The sequence below is a fragment of the Orbicella faveolata genome, unplaced genomic scaffold (genome assembly GCF_042242905.1).
Source record: "Orbicella faveolata isolate gen_17 unplaced genomic scaffold, um_ofav_v1 contig_27, whole genome shotgun sequence".
In the NCBI taxonomy this organism is placed as follows: Eukaryota; Metazoa; Cnidaria; class Anthozoa; order Scleractinia; family Merulinidae; genus Orbicella; species Orbicella faveolata.
In genome coordinates, this window is record NW_028301555.1 from 2,540,338 (window position 1) to 2,561,388 (window position 21,051).

The window sequence follows — 21,051 nt, forward strand, 5'->3', positions numbered from 1 at the left end:
AGTGATTTTAAGGCTTATTGCATAATAAGAGTTTTCAAAGCACTAAAAACTCCAGTAAACATCTCAATATTTTGTAATGATTATCTCTTAAATAGCAAGAGAAATCATTTTCCTAAATGTATAAATCGGTCACTTGAAAACTATCGATCAAGTTGAGATGATCAGTTTCTACAAATGGAACCATGAGACGAACTGCAATGTTTCTTAAAAATGTGTTCTAAAATATTTGAAATCTTTGAAACATATCCAGCAAAACACTTATTACATGTAGGGGATATTGACTTCAATTTAAGCTGGCAAGAAGTGTTTTCGATCTTGTTTTGAATGCGTGTCTGTGAATATTACAATACCATTTGACTAGCTCGAAAACAACAAAGAAAACATATGGACTTCGGGCTTCCCAATACAACTACATGAACATTTCAGAAACCGCATTCAACACAGAGTTTCCGCTAGAAGATGTAAGGTATAGTGCCCTCAATTGGTGCTGGAAAGTAGTGTTTTCAATTTAACTTCCATGCATTTGTCTGTAAATATTGTCCTAAGAATTTTGCCCTACAAAAGACTACGTGAACTGTATTTTTTTTTCAACAGATCTTTTTGGTCCTACTTGAATATTTCAGAAAAAGTCTTTTAATGGAAATGTTCTATTATGGGATTTCCGAACTAACACTGAAATTCGCACATTCCCGAGCTGAGCTCCCTTAACTAGCTTCAAAATGGAGAAATTAGAGCTGCCTTAGTCTACGATTGCTTTTTTATGCGATGAATATCGTGATCTAGTTTAGGCTTGCGTACGCCGTGTAATACCGACATCGAAAAGAGAATCAGTGATCGATGTTAAGAGTATATTTGGCTGAAGTTCTTTCAATAAAAAAGCAACGTAGCGAGAGGGACATCAACTTACGTAACTCAAAACGTGTACTTTGTGAAATGATCTTACAGCAGAAAATTTCCATGGGTATCTAAGACCATTTAAAATATTGCATGATTGAGCCAAAACTATAAAATACAAATAGATTACTGTTTTGGTACACTCTGTACATTCCTTGAGCAGTTACCTACCAAGACTAATATAAATATAATGGCATCAGTATTGTATGATATTTACAAGCGCATACGAAAATTATAGATAGGGAATAGCAAAGAAATAGATCAGCTCGCGAGTATTAAAGACTGAAGTCGATACTTTGCAAAGAAAACGCTCGCAAAAATGGTTTTAGCAGGAATTGGAACTCGCGACCTCAGGCGGGCATACATGGGCGATGCCAATATATTATGGAAATGCCGTCAGAAACGTAACTAGAAGAAGAACAACTGAATGAACTGAGAAAAAATTAGAGCTTACAACTTACATTTTGCCAAACGATGCGACTGCCAAAGTGGTCTTTGATGAGTACGGTAACAACTCGGTTGTTGAAACAGAATCTCTTACCCTAAGAAAGGAAAACAACAGCTCGTTTTAAAAAATGACCTGCAGGCGACGAAACAAGCATTCGCGACTGCGGTTTGCACTGATATTTCGTTCAAATAACTTATACATGATCTCGCACCATGAATACGTAAACAATTGATATTGTAAAAGCAGGAAATACGAGAAAAGTCTCTTTACGAAGTAATGAACAGTATTTTTTCCGGAGCTGCCAACATAAAACAAAACGGCAAAAGTTGAATCAAAAACTTTATGCGCAATTCAAACTGTAGAGATCGATTTTGCCAAAGCGGCATAAATTCCTTGTTAAAAAGACTTCACTAAAACAAAACGGTGTACTTAATTTTTAAATTTAGCTGAACACGGAATAGTTTAACAGCTTGCTGATCTATTAATTATATTCTTTTTGCCCATTAATTTGTCTTCTGCGCTCTTAAAGAAAAATAGTTGACACCCGTTTCTTTCATTTTACTTCTCATTAAAATTGTACTTGTCAGCTCTATGAGAAATACCCCGCCGTAAAATAACTTTCATCAATTGCTTCAACAAATCGCGCAAAAAGCTCTTGTGTATTTAATCGTTTTGTTTCACCATAAAGAAACTCTTTCTCGTTTTGTTTTCAAGGTTACAAGATGCTTAGTATACATTTCAACACAATTCTGATCATTAAAAGCTTTATTTTAATCTTATATGATTTCTATCAGTAGAAATTTAAGTGATAACTTAAGCCTACAAATGTTAAATTTGCCCCAGAAAGGCTTTTGCCGTTTTCTTTTAATAGATCTTGTATTTCCACTGAGTCGAAAAAAACAATGAGTAGAACTTAGGCCAATTGCTCGAGGGCAGACGTAGAGGTGTCAAATATATTTTACATTTACAAAAATAAGCGAGAATCCGGAAAACTAAAAAATGCAGTTTTCAATGTACCTATGTATATCAATGTGTGTCTATGGGAATCGAACACATGTTGTACAAAATACTTCATTCGTTGGCCAAAAAGAAAAAAAAAACAATGCAAGTTTAAGCTTAACAAATCTTACTTGATTTCATACATAGGCGTATGATTTGCATTATAATTCTACTCATTTCAAGTGGCCAATTTTGTAAAACGACTACTCAAAGTTTCCTTAATGGCCGCTTCAAATGGACTACTCAGTTTGGGAAACGCCTGAATTTACTTCAAAACACGCCCTAAGGAAGTCATCACGGGCTGTGTTGGTTACTTTATTAAAGCTGTTGCGAAAGCTTTTTGGCAAAATTGCTACAATCGCGTTTCCTCTTTGTGAGGCACTTGCATTCACTCAAGGACGGTTAAATGGTGCTAACCATTTTTCCACACCCTTGTTTAGGCTAGCGCGATATGGATATCAAATCTGTTTATCTGTTTGTCAATACGATCTCCATATTCCCTCAATAACTATACGAAATCGTCGAGTTTCTCAATAGCATAAGATCGCTAATTTTTATACTTGACACTGACATTTTTTAATCATTTAGTCTAGTTTACTCCAATCAGTTGTGGTCTTTTCAGGGGACACAAACTTGACCATAAGATTCTTGACTGCTTAATTTACCTTTACAATATTTTGCTCTTCGATTTCGAGGACAGCCTAGTAAATAAAGTACTACCATTGTGTATTTTTGGACACCCTCATAACTTATTTCAGAAAGTACTTCCTTTATTCAAGGAAGCTAGCCCATTCGGAGCAGTTTGATCCAACCATTAACAAAAGTACACCATGGAAATTTATTCATATGACTTGATAGAAATTTACTCGCTGTAATTTGTGTTCGACTTAAGTCAAAACTGAGATATATAAAAAGCAGGTGTCCCTCAGCAATAGCTTAATTAAGAAAGGGGTATAAAGGGCGGCCTTTTTTCAATTATTGCGAATTAAAACACTCTGATAGAAGTATAAAACACTTTGTATTTTCTCATTTGTCGTTTTTCATGGCACACGCCTGAAAAATGAAATTATATAAGTCAGCTGTTAGAGTTTCGTGGTAATTGCTTCCAAAATAAAAAATATGAAATCACAAAATTGTCCCGACGGTAGCTTGACAAGTGCCTTAGAATATGAGTTGAAAAGATTTTTAAAAGACAAAATTAATCCTGGGATGCTAAATTAGCCTTCAACGGGAAGACTTTGGTATCACAAGGAAAGCATGTTTTTAAAAAATTAATTTCTAAAGCAAAAACATCGAACCTCTTAAAAGCTCAGCGAGACATTATCAATTGCAAAGGGAACCGCAATAAAGCGGAGTGATTAACAAGCTCTTAAAACCAGACGTCTTTCTATTCCGGCACTGTCTAGAAATAAAGTTCTCTAAAATTATAAATGGCAGAGGAAGTCAGAAGCTGTTGTATTTTGGTTGTTTCACTCGCCGTGCGAACTAAAACCTTAAATCTTGAATTCACTCCACATTCGCTTTGAAACGAATGTAACGAACTCGTGGAAGAATATTCAGTTCAATTTTCGACTTTAATTTTCTATCTGCGATTAAACCATTCATTTTGATGTGGAAAACAATTTTCACCATACCCAAATAACTTATACTGTTTCCTAACAAAAGCGGTCACAAGTAAAAACGGACGTTTTAAATCATTCACATTTTCTGTGTTTGTAAGGTACATTTTTCTGTACATTCATATTTTGCTATTTAATGGCACGCTGACCTGGTGCAAGGAAAACGAGAAAGGTTTTAGGTTTCCAAATAACCCTGTTTGAAAATATTAATTCTTTAACTTTGAGGAGCGAAGGAAATCTTTGAATTTCACCCTTAACAACACATTGTGAAGTGGAAAGATGCCATGAAAATCAATGAAGAAATGCTTTCTTCACGCGCTTCCAAATACTCAAAGCTATCCTTAAAACTAATATAAGGCAATAACAACTCAAGAGAATCAAGCTTTCGAGCAGGACGAAGATTAGTTAAAAATTGGCCATATTCGTTATCGACACTAACCATGCACTGTATTCTGGAGGTATGCTAGCGCAGATTAGCTGAACTGTAATGTCTGCGAATATCGAGTTTAAAAAAGCTATATTAGGAAAGATCTGAAGTATTTTTGTCTTCAACTGCAGCTTAAAAGATTGACTGAATTTGATCGCTTTACATACATCCAGGGTTGTTATTACAGCCGAAAAACCTCCAAGTCTTGAATGACGTTTTAATGATGTAGGATGACTTGTTTTCTTTGCTTATTTTATGTTCTCAGAGGGACCCATTTCGTTTCGCCGTTCCTCATGCTTTTCTAGTTATTTGCCGAAGTTTCTCGGAATACAAGAAGGCAATAAAAAACAACAACAACAACAAAACAAAACAAAACAAAAGAAACAATCCGATAATCGCAGAAAATTTATCGGACTATAAACCTGAACAAACAGGTAAGAATTAATAACAAAAGTCATTGTAAACCGAAGATATAAGCTATTCAGCCCAATGTTTTGATAAGATCAAATAGATTTTGTTTGAATTCCGACCAGGTTATTGTCAAAACCGAACGAATTGACGTATAGTTGGGGTAAGCGGAGCATTGCCTCCTAAAAATATTGCCAACAAAGTAGCACGTCTCAGAAAACAAGTCAGCAAAGCACAGGAAAAACACACAGAAGGCCAAGAGGCTAGGAAAATGTTACATCATTCTGTTAATTTCATAATAGGACGTAGATGGAATTTACCGAATGTCGCTTTTTAAAGATATTTTGAAACTAAATTTGGTGTCGTAACCGCACAAATACCAAACATACTCGAAGTTATAACTGGACAAAGAAAATATATTGTTAAGCGTTTTAAATGCTTTAAAAGGTCATTTAATTCTCGCAAAACGTCCTTGACATTTCAAAGATTTCTGAGATGATACAGAAGAGACTGGATACATGTGCGTACATGTTTGGAGTTGCATAACTGAAAACCCGGCCTTCGGTTAGTGCAAATGCTTTACGTTTCAGTGGAGTTGAGCAACGTTCAAATCCGTCGCACTTTATCCCAGTCATATATGACTTGACACGCAGTTCAAAATTAACTGGTCTACTATACAAGTTTAAAGGTAACAGAGGAACTGTTAAAAGTTTTTTTAGAACGTAAAAATCCGTCTGTTATCGGAAATTATACAAACTAGTCTTTAAAAGACCTCAAAGTATACGGAGCTTTGAGGGAAAAAAAAAAAAGTGTCCATCGAAGTTTCCAGTTTAATCTCTTCCTGTTTCCTATGAGAAAATGCTAAAATATCCAAACGTGGAAATAAAGCATGCTTTAGAGTATTAACTGTTAGCGAATCCTTCATCGGAAACGGTTGTTTTCGGAGCAGGTCGAGAGTCATACCACGGTAGTTTCAAAACATGTTACCCATTGATTACATCAAAAAAAAATGTGACGCTAAATATCTACAATCTGCTTAGCGACTGACATTTGAAAAACAAATTCGTGGACGACCTCTATGTTTCTAATTCCTGGCATTTTTGCTTCGGAAATGTTTCATTGGTGTATTGATGTATATTTCGCTATGCTCGCGTGCGGTAATTATACGTATAAACCCTTTAAGAACATCTAGCGATTGAATGGTTTTCCTGTACTGTTCAAAACGCTATGCGGAATCGATGCAGCTACAAAAGATGAAAACTTAGCAAGCTTTAAAAATATTTTCCCAAGTAGATCGTGATTGACGAGACATTCTTGTGTCATATTGTGTTCCCGGCCGTTTCATGAAATCTATTCTGTATGACACGACCTTTTATCGAACCCAAAAATCGTTGTAATCATCACACACTACAAAAACAAGATTTTATAATCAGTTTTGGGCGTTATATTAAGCCCCTGAAATATATTTCGGTAGCGTTGCAATCTAAAAATATACGCGAAATTTCTCCCAAGACAACAATTTGTAATTGTTGTAAGATTTTGCGCTAAATCCTGGCGAATCTTGTTTTCGCGTCGCGTAACTGTTTTTGATTCACAGAGGTTTTATTAAAGCAAAAACAGATGTCTTTGCGCTTTTGTTGTTAATAAACGTCCTTTTGACATTCTAAAACAAGATTGAAACAACAAGAAAGCACACATATTTTACAAAACCTTTCGAGAACAACAAACTTGGCTCTTAAATATACCAAACATTATTACTTCTTCCATTACATAAATCAATATCTCGCAGTTTTATGTTGTTCCAGCGCTTAAATGTCATCACTAAACAGCTAGATTCAATGGAGTGCGCTTTGAAATAAACTGACTGAGTCCCAAATGTTTGGAAGAACCTTTTACAAAGAACAGGACGACCTACAATAGCTGTTTATGGTATCAACACAAATTGCCTTGTTTTGACAAAAACGATCTTCTCTACAGACTTCACCAAAATCAATGCGTTCTGTTTGGTTTTTAAACAACACCGCCTCGGTGCCAATCTTCAAGCAATTTTCTTCTTTTGGATTGAAATTTTATTTCCTAAACAGGCACAGTTTTAAACTGAAACATTTGACATTTTTTTACGTAGTAAAACCTGATATTTTGAGATTTAACGTACAGCCTCCCATAAATAAAAAATTCAGGAAAATCTCGTGACTTTTCGCTTGTGGTTTCAATGTTGCTGAAAACTCTTAAACACGGCACAATTAACAATGCTCATGTTAACAGCCTCCTTCCGAGACGTTTTGGATTCTTGCCTTAATATTCACCAAATTGAAATTTCTTGTTATCATGTCGATCACGCAATGTCATTTTTGTTCAGAACACTCATTTTAACTTTGAAATTTACCTTTGTTACACTCTCCAAAAGGGAACAATTCCTTCCTTCAAGGACGCAGTTTCGAAATGAGATCGATAAAATGAAACAAACTTACCCATCTCAAAAGCCACGACAGTAATATTCCAAGAGTTTTAATTAAAAAAGCTATCATAAATTCACATACAGTTTCATTCCTATTCGAAGGCTAATTACTGTATTTTCCCGGCCTGTATCTCTGAATATCATTTCCTACCCATGTAGCGAAGTAGTCTTTTGTGTTTTTGTGTTAATGGTTGCCCATATGGATGTAGATGCGACTTTCTATTAAATTGAGAGCTCAATCGCTCACTTTTATTACTTTTGCCCCATGGACTAGTTAAGAGAGAGAGCACTTCTAGAAAAAAAAACACAGATCACTCTAGTTAACCGAAATTGTGTTGAAACGACAGCTGATGTAAATAGTAAAGCATTTACGACTTGCTAAAGCGCGTATCTACCATTTGACCAAAATTTGACTTTCAAATTTTCAATCTTACCTCCGGGGCAAAAGAGATAAAATTCTTAATAGGAACTTTAAGAAGACTGAAAACAATGTTTTCGGGTCGTTTTTGTTACATTAGAAGGAGCTGATGTAACCGAGCAACGCGTTGTATTCAGGAAAAATTGTTTTCAGTTCCAAAAGAGAAACCATGGAGTACAAGAGAGTTCAATGCTCACTGAAACTGATCCTATTTCGCGTACTCTAATCCGGCTCACGTACATGGATATTTCAGCAGATTAAACCTGACTGCCATATCTTGTACTTAACAAAGTGTCTGACACATAATCGACTAAGTAAATGTTTACACTTCTCGGCAGTGCTTGTTTATTTTTCTTGGGTATGCTCAAGTAACACGCCATCAGCTAAAGAAAGAACAGAGAAAGTACAACCAATAGATCCGGTATTAACATATCGGGCTTACGGCCAACACCCTCATAATCTGAAGGTTTGACCTGCGACGTCCTAAAGTTTATCGAATGCTCACGTACTGCGTTATACAAACGGCTAATGTTATTCTTTCGCGCAAGGAAACCTTTCCGTTATGCAATCGTTCACTGGTTGTTTCAACGACAATGTTGCGAACGTGATATCTTAACAGTGTTTTTGAATGGTATCCAGCAGGGTGGTTTTGAATGGGCTTCCCACGCGCGCGAGTGCATTAAACCGTTTCTTCTTCGTGTAATAAAAACTCCGCGCCAGCTGTGTACTGTATCCTGCGAACAAAACAAGCCCTGCGTCTTTTAACTTGATACGCAGTCTGCCAGTGTGTCGCACAGCTTACGGAGCCCTGTTTAATCGTGATGAAACAGAAATTCTGAGCGCGTGCGGCCGGTCTGATGACACCGTGCTATGCAAGTGCGATCGATTGGTTTCAGCCGAATGGTCACGTTTGGCTGAACATGGGTCTAAGACCACGCGATGTACCTTTGTACGCACACGCGATGGCAAAAAAGTCACACACTTTGCGGACTTTGCTCAAGTCGCTGGCAAACGATAGCTCGTAGTGATGTTCTTCGATTAAACTCGCTCTTTCTTAATTTCGTAAAACAATAACAATCCAAGGCCATACGTACTTGATGGTTTAGCCTCACTAATACAGATTTCTTCCTCTCTGTTAAACCCAAAATAGTTCTTCTAATTTTATTGTCCAAGAGAGCATTATTTACTAAAGAGACAATTCTACAAGATACGAAGCCATATTGCAACAGTGTGTTAATCACTGGGCGAAGAAAAATGCATATCAACTAGTGGCCGTATTGGTTCGCATCGAGTAACAGTACTGTACAATTTAGTCGGAAGTTGCTTATCGAGTTAACAGGGCCGTCTTCGATTACATATCATTTCTTGGGTGTTACAAAAATAGCAACTGAAGTTTTCCAGGTTGGAACAACACGAAAATAGATAATTCGATCTGTAAATAATTTATTCTAAGGTAACGGATACCTCTTTAACAACATATCGAGTTATCGAAGCTGTGAAAAGCTGCCCAAGATTTTCGCGTGAACATAATTTCATGCCACAGACAGCTAAAAATAGCGAGCTGTTTTTAAGTGTACATATTCCACGATCCACGACCCAGAATATTCGATTACTTTTAACCGTAACATTATACAAAAGAGTACACTTCGAGGTTAAACAGATAGATCAACGCGCTCCAAAAAGTCACGAAAATAAATATTTCTTTGCCAAATTATTTTGCAAAGCTGTTCCAAAGCGGAATTTATCTATAGAATGCAAAAATTCGAAATTTTAAATCGCCGCTTATTTTGCATGAGGAGCACACATTGTGAATTCGCTGGCATACGATTTTTAAGGTAAACTGAAATAACAAAGACAGACTCACTCACTCAAATTGCTATTTTTTCTCTCTCTCTCGATCTCTACGGAAAGTTTGCTGGCTGAGTTCTTTAAAGAACTGGCCAACAGACGACACAAAATATACAACCAAGTAAAAAAAAAAAGGTATAAATTTAAGTTGCGGATTGCTCGATTCTTCGCGCCGAATTTTCATTCGAAAGCAAAGCAAAGTATCAGTAACAACGTTGCAATCTTACATATTCATAGCTAGAACACTGAATAAAATCATCACACAGAATTGCTCCGAAAACAGTTCCCACTCACAGGTAAAAAATTACGACCGTTTTATCTCACCTCAAAATTTGGAGCGGAGTTAGATAGTGTTCACAGTGTTGTCCTACTGTTTAGCGAGTTCGTTTTGACTCCTATAAAAACCAACCAACCGCCACCTAAGGTGTTGTAAGTAGAAACACGTTTTCTTACTACCTGGGTAACTAAAATACCATACAAAGGACAGACAATGCAACTGTCAATTACATTATGTTAAAAGGGTTTCATTGTCTTTATTTTCGACCACTCACAGCGCTGCTTTGTGCGTGACCAATCAGAGTGCAGAGTGCGTATCAGCACGTAAGCTGTTGTACAATTATGGGGCGCCATCTCTGCTGATCTACCTCTGATAAAATACGAGTAAGACACGAATTGACTTTCATGCCAACAGTTTCCATAACGAAGACACTTTTAATGGTAATCTGCTCATCGAAATATTTTCACAAATTTCTGTTGTAAAAGTCAACTTCGTTTGAAACGTGCTTATGGCATAAAAAGGCTTGCATATATGTTACATATTTTTTTTAACCCACTGAAAGAAAAATATAGGTATTGCGTAAAACATCCTTTTCCGTAAGTATCGGGTTTGCCAAAGCCAAAATGATATCAGGCATATATTTCTATTTCGCGTGGGCGTGTAAGCGATACATTAAGTGTGAGCAAGTGCTAATATAACGTGAGATAATTTTCTGAGCCGGTTATTTCCGTAAAGAGGGAAACTTAGGGTGAAATAAGAATGCGACTTTCAATTGCGCCGCCAGAAAACGGGAGTTATAAAATATCATTTACACCTCAGCTCACGTTAGTTTTGAATGGAACAATTGTTGGTACAAATCGGCGTACCGGACTCCGGCATCGTACAGAAGTTTTTCAACGGTTTTCAATTACACCGCGTCTCTGTGGCAACATTTTGATAGAAATTTATGGCCTTTTGGCGAGACCGTCAGCAACCTTAAGTTCAGTCAACACGCATGCATCATTCAAGACCGTTTAAACAAGTTGTAATCAATATGCACAGACTGCCTCCGTTTTTTCCCGCCGGCGGAGACCAATCACAGGTGGTAGCTTGACGTGAAAAGGGCACCCACTCGAACAACTTTGTTGTACCCTCTCGATCGCGCTAAGAAAACAAATCTATTATCTTTCTCCATTTATTCCTTATATTAAAAACGAAAAACGAAAATTCCATTTTTGTGTTTTGTTTTTTCTTCCCGGTCATTAATAAACTAGGGAAATAAATTAACAACAACAACAAAAAAATTCGGATAAAGAAAAGTGTATTTGAAAAGTACAGGGGGTATTCCAAACCACTCAGACCTTGATCGGTTTTTATAACGCCGGCTTTGAAATAACGATCGCTTACCATCTCTTACGAGTCAGGACTAATTAAAGTAATTTTGAAACCTCTAAACGTATCGAGAATTCGCCGATGGTTATCGCGATGTGAAAGGCGCCATTAGAAAGCAACTTCTCCGCAATTATACACGATTCTAGGAAAGAAAAGTAATTTTCCAAGGCATTTTTGTCGTGGGTAGAAATTTCGTCTTTGTCTTGCAATTTCCTCTCGAACAAAGGAATCGTGTATGGAAAAAAATTTTTATACCCTGGCCGTTTTTTAAAAGAGACAAACTTTCCACGAACATAAAGTCGTTGGAAGATTTCGGACAGCTTACCAAGAGCTTCCGAAAGTTTCGACTCAATTTCGTGATCCAGTTGCATCTGCTTTGCAGATATACACAAGTTATTACAACATGACTGAATTAAACAGTTCCCTTTTAAAAACAGAACTTGCAATAGTGGCGGTAATCTCAAATTATTTCAAATATCATGAAATTTTAGCTCCGCCAGAATACAGCGACATTTTATTCTAAAATTTAAGATTGGAAAAATGAGAATCTGCCAACCTAAGACCGTGCCTTGCAGTGATAAAATCGTACACAACTTGGTTTACTAACCGATAAAAACACATGAACAAAATAAATGCTCCCGGCCACAAAACCGGGATTAAAAGTTCATCCATGTTCTGTTGTGTGGTTTTTAATCAAAAACATTAAACGCTCAAGAAAAAGAACTTCATTGTTTTGATTGTTTATTTCATGTTGTACTCCGAAGTTTCCAGAAAATAGTTAAAAATTGGAATTGATCAAAATGATAACGCTTTCTTCTAATGTTCCTACAATTTGGCGAACGTGAATCGAAATAAAGGCTGAATAAATTGATGATTTCATACATTGGCGATTCCGGACTGACTTTGGTTCCTATAATCAAGTTCCTCTGTTTATCCTTTCATTTCAGCTGTCGACGAAACAGTTGGACCTGTATATTTCGCGATGAGATACCCATGCATGCAATAAGCGTTTTGTCAACTGATATATAAGTCAGTTTGGACCGTTGCAGGCGACTCGGAACACAAAAAAAATGTCTCGTATTAATCATCGCATATCTTCTAATATTGAAGATATATGCCCGCAAGTTAACAGCTTTTTTGTGTGTTTTGTACGTTTTTTTCTTCAGTTATCACGACTAATGCACTGAGAAAACAGTAAATATATTACCTCACACTACGGCACCTGGCTATATAAAAAAAGGAATTAAAAAACAAAACAAAACAAATAAACAAACAACTATAATAATTGCAGTCTAAAAAACTATTGGTTTAACCGATATGCTGTTACTATAGATAAACTAGTGAACGGTTAACATTTACCTTGATTGAGCGCTGTTTCCATTTTCGTTTTACTTAATATTGCAGGCAAAGGCAGAGGTGACAGTTTTTACTAAAAAAAAACAGATCGACTTCACTCGGTAGTTAAACGGTTCTTCAATTGTATTGTTGAATCTAGCGTATGAATAAATGACTACAGGTTGTTCAGTCAACAGACATGCCCCGTAGGAGTTCGCCGATTATTTCCGGTATTGAAATAGCTAGTAAAACTTCCTTTAATATCACAGTTGAGTGGGGAGCTTGGTATTAATATTAAGACAGCTAGCCGTGTGAGCCGGGACGCTTGGCGCTGGCTACATGATTGGAAGTCAACGACGTCACAATCAGTGAAGTAATTAACACAAACCGGCCGACAAACTCCATGGGTGTTCCAGATAATGAAAACTTGTTTATACTTCTCAGGTGCTGATGTGCTCAAACTCCTCTCTATGTATTAAGGAAATGAGTGAAAATTACAAAGCTGTCTGTATCGAGACGACCGCGGTCATAGTTGATTAAAAATAGGCCGGGGTGATTTTCATTACAAAGGCTGTGAGTGTCCGCACCATGGAGAATCCATGTTCGCTTTTTTGTTTCAGGTGTTGAAATAGTTAACTATCTTGTTAGTTAAACGAAGCCAAAATAAAAATAACAAAGCCTTGGAGATTGTTCGTGATCTTAGCCTACAAGGAATACTGTCTCCCTTTTTCTCAATTCCAATAAAATGAAGAAAGAATTCACGTTACTAACCGGGGCTACTAAAGTAGTATTTTAAACTGTGTAAATATGCGTTAAACAGCTTGAGACAGGTGACGCGAGTCAGTTGCTATACAATAACGGAAAAGATTGAGAAAAGTTCAAGAATTATGTTATTCAGGGTTAAACCTAAATATGTGTGCAGTGACCAAATGAGAGACTAGAATGTCTTGCGCTATGTAGCGAAGATCAAAAGAATCACCTTCTGTTCCAAAAACAGACACCCGGACACCACTGAGTTTTTTTTCTCAGTGTAAAACGGACACCATGAAGGCTTTTTTGTAAACTCTGTTTCAAGAGACACTTACTGAGCTAAAGACAATCGTTATCATAGACTACTGACAGACGATTTTAGTTACCACAAGCTACTTTAAATATGAAAGGAACAAACGATCAAGGCAAACTTTGTGTTCATTTTTTTTTTTGGAGTTGTCCGCTAACAGTGCAATAAGATATTGAAATTGGAAATGGCAGATCGATTGATTTTGATTCAGAAGTCAACAAAAAGTTCATCAATCAAGAGTTTGAATACCCAGCTCTACGAATTTAATATGTATATTTACTCATTTGTTGTCTATTAACAATTAATCATTCATGTTATCACTCTCCCGATCTCTTTGTTCAGGTTTTCAGCTATTTACAAGCAGGTTTGAGACCTCGTGGTAATAGCTATAACGCCGCATGATGTCATTCTGACAGAGAAATTTGATTACATATTAATACTCTCTCTTCCCTCGAGTCAAATTAAAATCGTGAAGTTTTCTTTTTTGATTCTACCTACTGCATCTATGCACGACACCAGCCTCGGTCGTAGAGAGCATTCAAAACAGAGCGACTGCTTGGACTTAGTCACATATTATTCATTTTTTTTATTGTACAGAACTGAGAATGGTTGTAACGCTGACGAAACTATAGTATTTAACCTTTGGTATGAAAGACATCGAGCAGTAATTTGAAGCGTTTAGGGTTTTTTTAAAATTTTGGGTTTTATTGATGTGGGGATGAAAACATTTGGGAGTTAAAGATTAAAGTGTAAAGGGTGGAGTCCCCCCCCCCCCCCCCAACTTTCCTCCGTCGATCACTGTCAATACTGTTATTGCACGTTGTTTTAAGGAATAATACGATGTTTATAACTGGGAAATGTTTAGTAAGAAGAAAAAAAAAAACTCCGAGCCTGTGGAAATTGGTGATGAGTGGGAACCAAGCCTGTTAATAAAACGTCTTTTCACAGAAGTTCGATTTTGTATGTTTTGATTGTAATTGTATAAGCGCCACTTGAGCAATATTCTTTATCATTAGTAAGAGAGGTCAAAATAAGTAGAATTTATCTCACACGGTTTTCTGCCTTTCATTGAGGCCTTGGCCCTGAAGAATTAGCCCTGCTAGTTGAAATATTGGTTGACAAATACTAACTGCACTCTTTGCCGTAATGCCAGCCCACTTGGTTTTAAGACCCGGTCGTATACGGGAGCGAATTTAGGTGAATGAGAGCTGGAAGGGGGGGGGGGGGGGGGTTGGGTTGGTTGAGGAATCCAGGCTACTTCATGAATTGTGAGTCATTTGTCCTTCTTTAGTCAAGGTCGGCCATGGGGGGGGGGGGGGGGTAGTGGTATACCAATATAACTGAAAATAAAAACCCATCATACCCAAATTTCCCCGCGAATTCATACGAAACACCGAAACTTGGAAAAACAAGGTATACTTCATACCCCCCAAAAAGCTCAATTTTGGCGTCAAAATATCGTATGCTAGATTCAAAGTCCGCCTGTATACCGAATCTACAAAATTCCTGGCCGACTCTGTTTAATTGATAACAAAAATGGCCGTTTGAAAACAAAATTGATCGATTGAAATTGCAGTTTTTGATCAATCGACCCTGCGAGATGCTCATGCCAACAGGTGAAACCAGAACAGATCTCTTGATTAATTAACTCAACGGACCACAAAACTCTCAGATCCTTACAACATAATAATAAATATATACAATAAAGAATTGTCAAATACTTGTGAAAAAATAGTTCGTGGCAAGCCTGACGCGGTGCTTCGTCTCGACCAAGAGACTCTTCAGAGACCTCTCTGAATTTAACAGCAAACTCGTTGTGCATCGCGCTCAAAGTCTCGTTTGCAAATTCACTGAGTATGGAGAATCGAACAGTTGGAGTTTATATGAATAACCTGTCAATACGTCGACCTGATTTAGAAGTCTTTATGGGATACAGCTGTCTCATTGATCACTTCGTTGATAAGTCCGCTGGAATTTCAATATTGCCCCTGTTAAACAAGCTAAGAGCAGTCAGTTCCTTTGTTTGTGTTGTTAGTGAGCGCCAATTTAATTGAGCAGTCTGTGAATGAACAATGCTATTCAGTTTTTGATCGATACGGCGAAAGACCAGAAAAAAATAATTGCGTAATCAGCTCTCTGAAAGGGCGTTGACTGAGTCAGGGCCAGTTAATTCAATAATCTGACTCCTAGGAGGTAGACCTCGAGTAAATTAAAACGGTGAAATAATCCCATGTTACCAAAGAGAACCACATATCCAGCAGTATTTTAATGCCTTGTTATTTGTTTTACAATGTTCAGATATTGAAATCTGGCGTTTTTCCAATTTTGACCTTGGCCATAGCCACTCAATATCAAATGGACCTGAAATGGTTGATGAACTGTATGGCATTAAATTTATGCTGATAGAGTGCTGGATATCACTCGCTTTTGCGTGAGACACAAATTAATGTCAAATATTAGCAATTGCAGACTCGTAGGTCAAATAACTTGCACAACTTTGCGGATGAGCGCTGTTGGAGAAGGAATGTTAGAAAATTCTAAACCACTGAAAGATTTGGTTATTTCCATCGAACATGGCGGCGAACAGGTAAACTAGGAATTTGCTGATTTTTTTTCTTTGGTTGTTTTTTTATTTGCGTCTGAAAAAAAAGGAAATTTAGGAAAATTCCAAATGACACCGTAATAACCCGATGAGCTAATATGGGCATTTTTAGTTTTAATAGGCAACAGTGCCGTTGGGCAGCTTGCTTCTGAGGGCGTTTTTATTTCATGTTCGACTAATAACGAGTTCGATCTAAAGAAAATGACATATTTAAACAATTTACCTGCACGGAACTTTAATCCTTTGTTTATAGCCGCGGTGTCTAAACCATAACTCAAACAAAATTGTGTTTAAATGTTTTCATTTGTAAAACAAATAAAGTGAGGCGAGAACCCAAGCGAGAAACCACATTAAAAACCTATACATAGGCTGGGATTTGCGCTAAACCGTGGTACAAAAGAAAACAATAAAATAGCTAAACCCCCGAATATCATAAGAAACTGATTTAAAGTCTTCGTCAACAATAACATTTAGTTAGTGAAGTTAATGAAGACTTTAGAAAATGATCTTGCTTACATTTGCTTTAGTTTTCCGTTCTCATCTTAAATATTTTATTGAGACCATAAAAGATATTGTATTGTTTTTGGTTTATCAGAGACGAAACCACTATTAGTTTTGATTTGAATAAGTCTTCTTTTTAAAAGTCTCGTTTGCAGTAAGAATTAGAGTCATTTTCGAGAAACTCCCGTGCAAATCAGAAATTACCTCTTTTCTTTTCTTACTGACTTAAAGAAGAACGAGAATTATCATCTACAAAGATCGAAACCTCAAAAACACACGAGGTCTTCCTTTGAAAGATTAATTCAAACCTTCAGTCCTCAAGATTTATAACATCTAGCTTCTTTTTTTGATGTCAATACTTGGTCAGGTAGAAAGGTAGTGAGAATACAGAAAGTCATCAGATCTGCAGCTACTGAGGGATCGGGATATTGTCTTGATGTACAGTCAAATTCTCTCAAATATCGATAAAGAGTAAGGGATTGTTGTAGTCTCAATTATCAGTTAAATTTTTGCTTATTTCTTTAGTTATCAGTTAAAGATTTTAAAAGTTAAAATTTTAGTCCTTTTTTCAGTTCACAGTATATATTGCAGACCTCAAATCTCAGTTATTAGTTACAAAAATGCGTCATCTCTGAGCTCACAGTAAAACGTTTGGCCAATTCTCAGCTATCAATTGAGCCCCATCTGGAGACGATCGCATTTGAATCTTAACGAAGGGCGCAAAACATATGTTTGCGTTTTCCATTACAGTCACCAGCACTGTGGCTTTATTTGTTTGTGTCGCCCTGTAGAATGGACTTTGCTCGTAACTGAACTCTCTTAGCAGATATTGGCTTGAAGTACAAGGCATTGTGTGCAGTCTTAATCCATGGGAAAAACCAAGGGACGTATGAATTTACCACAAACTTAATTACTTTTTCATAAAAACAACAAACTGACAATACCAAAGCCTCGGGCTGTTTTTCTATGCTAGCACAATGAGCTCTTACAATTCCAGTTCAAAACGAAAGAAAAAAAATAAAAACATAGCATCCCTATGGAATCATCTTTGCCGAGTAAGCAAGTAAACGAATCTGTTACTTTTCACAATGTTTCGTAAAGAAACTCTGTTCGTGCACATGTTTATGAGAAGTGATACTGCAATAAAACTTCACGAGTGCTTTGTTAATAAATAGCAGCTGTTAAAAGTTATTCAGCGAAGTGAATAACGTCCGATATCCACTGGGCTACAAACGCAAGAACTCTGATTCCACATGAGATGTAATGTTCTAAAAATTTTAACTACAAACCCTTTTCAGTGATGAACAGTTAATACCGAAAAAGAAGTGCCATTCCCTACCTATCCAAGCTCTTTAGAAACTTGCTTAGCCAATAGAATCCCGAGATAATTAACCGATTATTAGCGATAGGAAACCACTTTTCAGTGAAACTGGTGGCTTCATACTCTGTTAATTTTCTAGTCTTTCGCACTACTTTAAGTGCTGAAATTATTTTGAGAGTTGTTAATCAAGAATTGTATCAACGACCATATTTACTCGAAAGATTGATCGTAAATAACGAGTTGTTTTTTTAAAAACAATGGTTGTCAAAGAGCCTTTGTTGAAATGAAAATATGTCGAGACAACGAAATGTTTTCTTCAAGTAGGGTTGCTAGGCAACGAGTGAAAACTATATTCATGAAAATCCAGCCACTGATAGTTCAGTTAAAATTGTTTCCATCCAAGAAGAAAAAAACTGTGACTTACAGTGACGCTAATTGCTATTTCGAAGCATTTTAACTTAAATATGTCGCTCATTCAGGGCTTGAATGTACTCTTTAACAGTTTGAGAATACTACGAGATATGATCGATTTTTTCATACTTGTCATCATTACAAAAGGCTGTTATGACGATTTATTATCCCACTTATCTCCCGGTCAACGAGTCTCGCATCATAATCGTTAAAGTCTCGCTGAAGTATTTAATACGCAGCACAACACAGACAGCGCCGACTTGGTCTTTTTCGAGCTCGACATTGCGGCGCCGACAGAAACAGTGGAAGCCAGTCCATTAACAGGTTGATTTGTGTTTGAACAGCCGGTTAGCTTATTATTTCACTCCAGAGAGCCCTAATGAACTCTCTTTTATGTGGTGAAATGTGTTCAACAGGTAACAATAACGTAACGGTCAGTGATTGGTTTGTGAAACCACGCAAACATGTCGTATTGTTCAGGGCAAATGTAAAAAGATATTGAATTCGAAGAAAAAGCACGCTACATACAAATACAATTGACTTTTGGTTTTTTCAACTTACAGTAGCGTAGTTGTAGTAAACCAAGCGGGTTCAAAATGAATTGAACAAGTCGAGTTCACCGTTATCTTAAATTTATTTTCAGCAAAAATGTCCGTAATGGTTTGGTTAAAGATAAAAACTGCATTTCATGAAAAGGCTTACATTAAGCTATTTAGACCCAGTAAAAGATGTTTTACCAAGCTTTACACAGCTGTTTTGTTGAGTTCGTGATGTTAGCCGTGTACTGTATTTTTAAGGTTTGTTGGGTGGATTTTCACACCCCTCCACACAAAACACAAGCGCGCTTATAACAGTTATTAGCACGTAAAGGCTGTAATAACGCGCGTAAATTGTTTAATTAACAAGCGAAATGCGCCTAAACATGCAAAGCATTTTAACGTGTGCGCGTTAAATGCAGAGGTGAATGAAACAGCACATAAAATCTACTCAGCAATTTTTAGGACGCAATTACTGAATCTAGGTGCAGTTTCTACAAATAAATTTAAACTCGACAACTGAATCAAAAACTCGCGGCTACCATCATCCTGGAAAATGATTTCATCAAAGCAAAAGTCGATGGAAGTTTCTTAAATAACGCTGACAGAACTAAAAAGCGTTTTAATTTCTCTAATTCAATAATAGGAAAACCAAAACGAGAAAAAATTCATAGCACATCTCTCTTTGGTTTCTTTCCACCGTTTACCAGGTTTTAAAGAAAATGGAGATATTAACAATGCATCTCCTGAAAGTAGAACACGAATAAATTATCACTCGAACAATAGCTTTTATTTAGCGTTTCCTTCTCACTAGGTTACTCACTTATAAACCGCTTGACTTTGTCTGAAACTGTGCAAGCTTTCGATCCTTGGTAAATATATCCGGCGCGAACATCACTATTAACCCATGGTTTTTGATAACTCTATCCAAGCCGGTAAATTCGTCTTTTACTAGACCCGGGCTGTTGTTAACACGTTAATATATTGGCATTCATAAATGGAACATTTCACGGGAGGTCACGCAACTGCGGTCCTCGCTGTAAATTGTTTAACTTAACTGTTTTTCTTCGAAAGAATCAACGCGACCTCGGTTAGAAACTTAACCACTCGCTACCAAACGTTCAAGATGGCGAAACACAGGAGAACCGGCTGTTGATATGTCTCTTCCTCGGAATTCATTTGCGCGCATTTATTTTTGTAGCCGAGACTTTCTATTTTTGCGGCACAGATGTAAAGTTGAAATTGTTTCGCAGGCCCGGAAATTGGCTATAACTGTAAATCCGGGCGAAGAACCCTTAACCCCGTTTGCCACCCGTGAGTTTTTCATCAATCGCATGTGTGCTTAACTGACGCTTCAAAAACAATTTTCTTTGTTAGAGCCTTTTAGATTCCCCAGCTTTTTTCTTCAAAGAAATAAAAAAAGAAAACTTAGTAATCCGGGGTCGCTGTGCGCTTAATCCTGTTTGTGATTTTCTAATGACTGCGTGTTCTAGATGGCGTTCAGTTGTAATCGAACTTTTTCTCGCGGCAGGTGGATTCCGTACCAAGTCAATTTTGTTACGCAAGCTTGAGCACGCATAAAGCTTTACTTTTCCACTACACTCCATTATTTTGGTGGAAATAACTACTCGAGCTTACAAACAAGAGGCACAAATTTTACGATCAATCCGTCGGTAGAAAATATTTGTTAATTCAGGGAAAGATGTAAACCGTTGTCAATGCCCCCTTAAGCAGCACAACCGACTATTGACCTGTCGCCACTTGTTCAAGACTGTGTAAACTGGATTACATTTCGCTAAAATGAAATTTCAGAAGGCAGGATTTTGCTAAGAATAGTCGAAAATGAAACGCACTCGATACCTTAGAAGCGTATAGACACATATAACTGTTTCGAGAAGATATATAAGACAAAACCGGGGTAAACTTTGTAAATATGTACTCTATATTTGAATACGTAATGTTTGATTACAAGATAAACAAGCTTGAAGAGAAAGATATGTCAGTTACGCGAAAATCGTTGCACTCGGAAAACCTTGAAACATATTGGGCAAATTACCTCGAACACTTATCGAAAAAGGTGTTTAAGGGTGTTAATAGCTGCAGAAGAGAAATCGGGAT

At 36.9% G+C, this 21,051-nt stretch overlaps 1 protein-coding gene across 6 annotated transcripts in view; it reads right to left on the bottom strand.

Annotated features, from left to right (window-relative positions):
- The window catches only part of LOC110044575 (doublesex and mab-3 related transcription factor 3, truncated-like), a 34,800-nt gene that overhangs the window by 4,331 nt on the left and 9,418 nt on the right, over positions 1-21,051 (bottom strand). For 2 of the 6 annotated variants that reach the window (XM_020750141.2, XM_089296416.1), the window contains exon 2: positions 1,356-1,436. The exons of 2 other annotated variants lie outside the window; for them this stretch is intronic. In XM_020750141.2, the coding sequence (XP_020605800.2) occupies positions 1,356-1,436 (81 nt within the window). Of the gene's footprint in view, positions 1-1,355; positions 1,437-9,843; positions 9,988-21,051 lie in introns of those variants that run through there. 2 more of the 6 variants (XM_020750143.2, XM_020750144.2) reach the window with 2 other exon arrangements.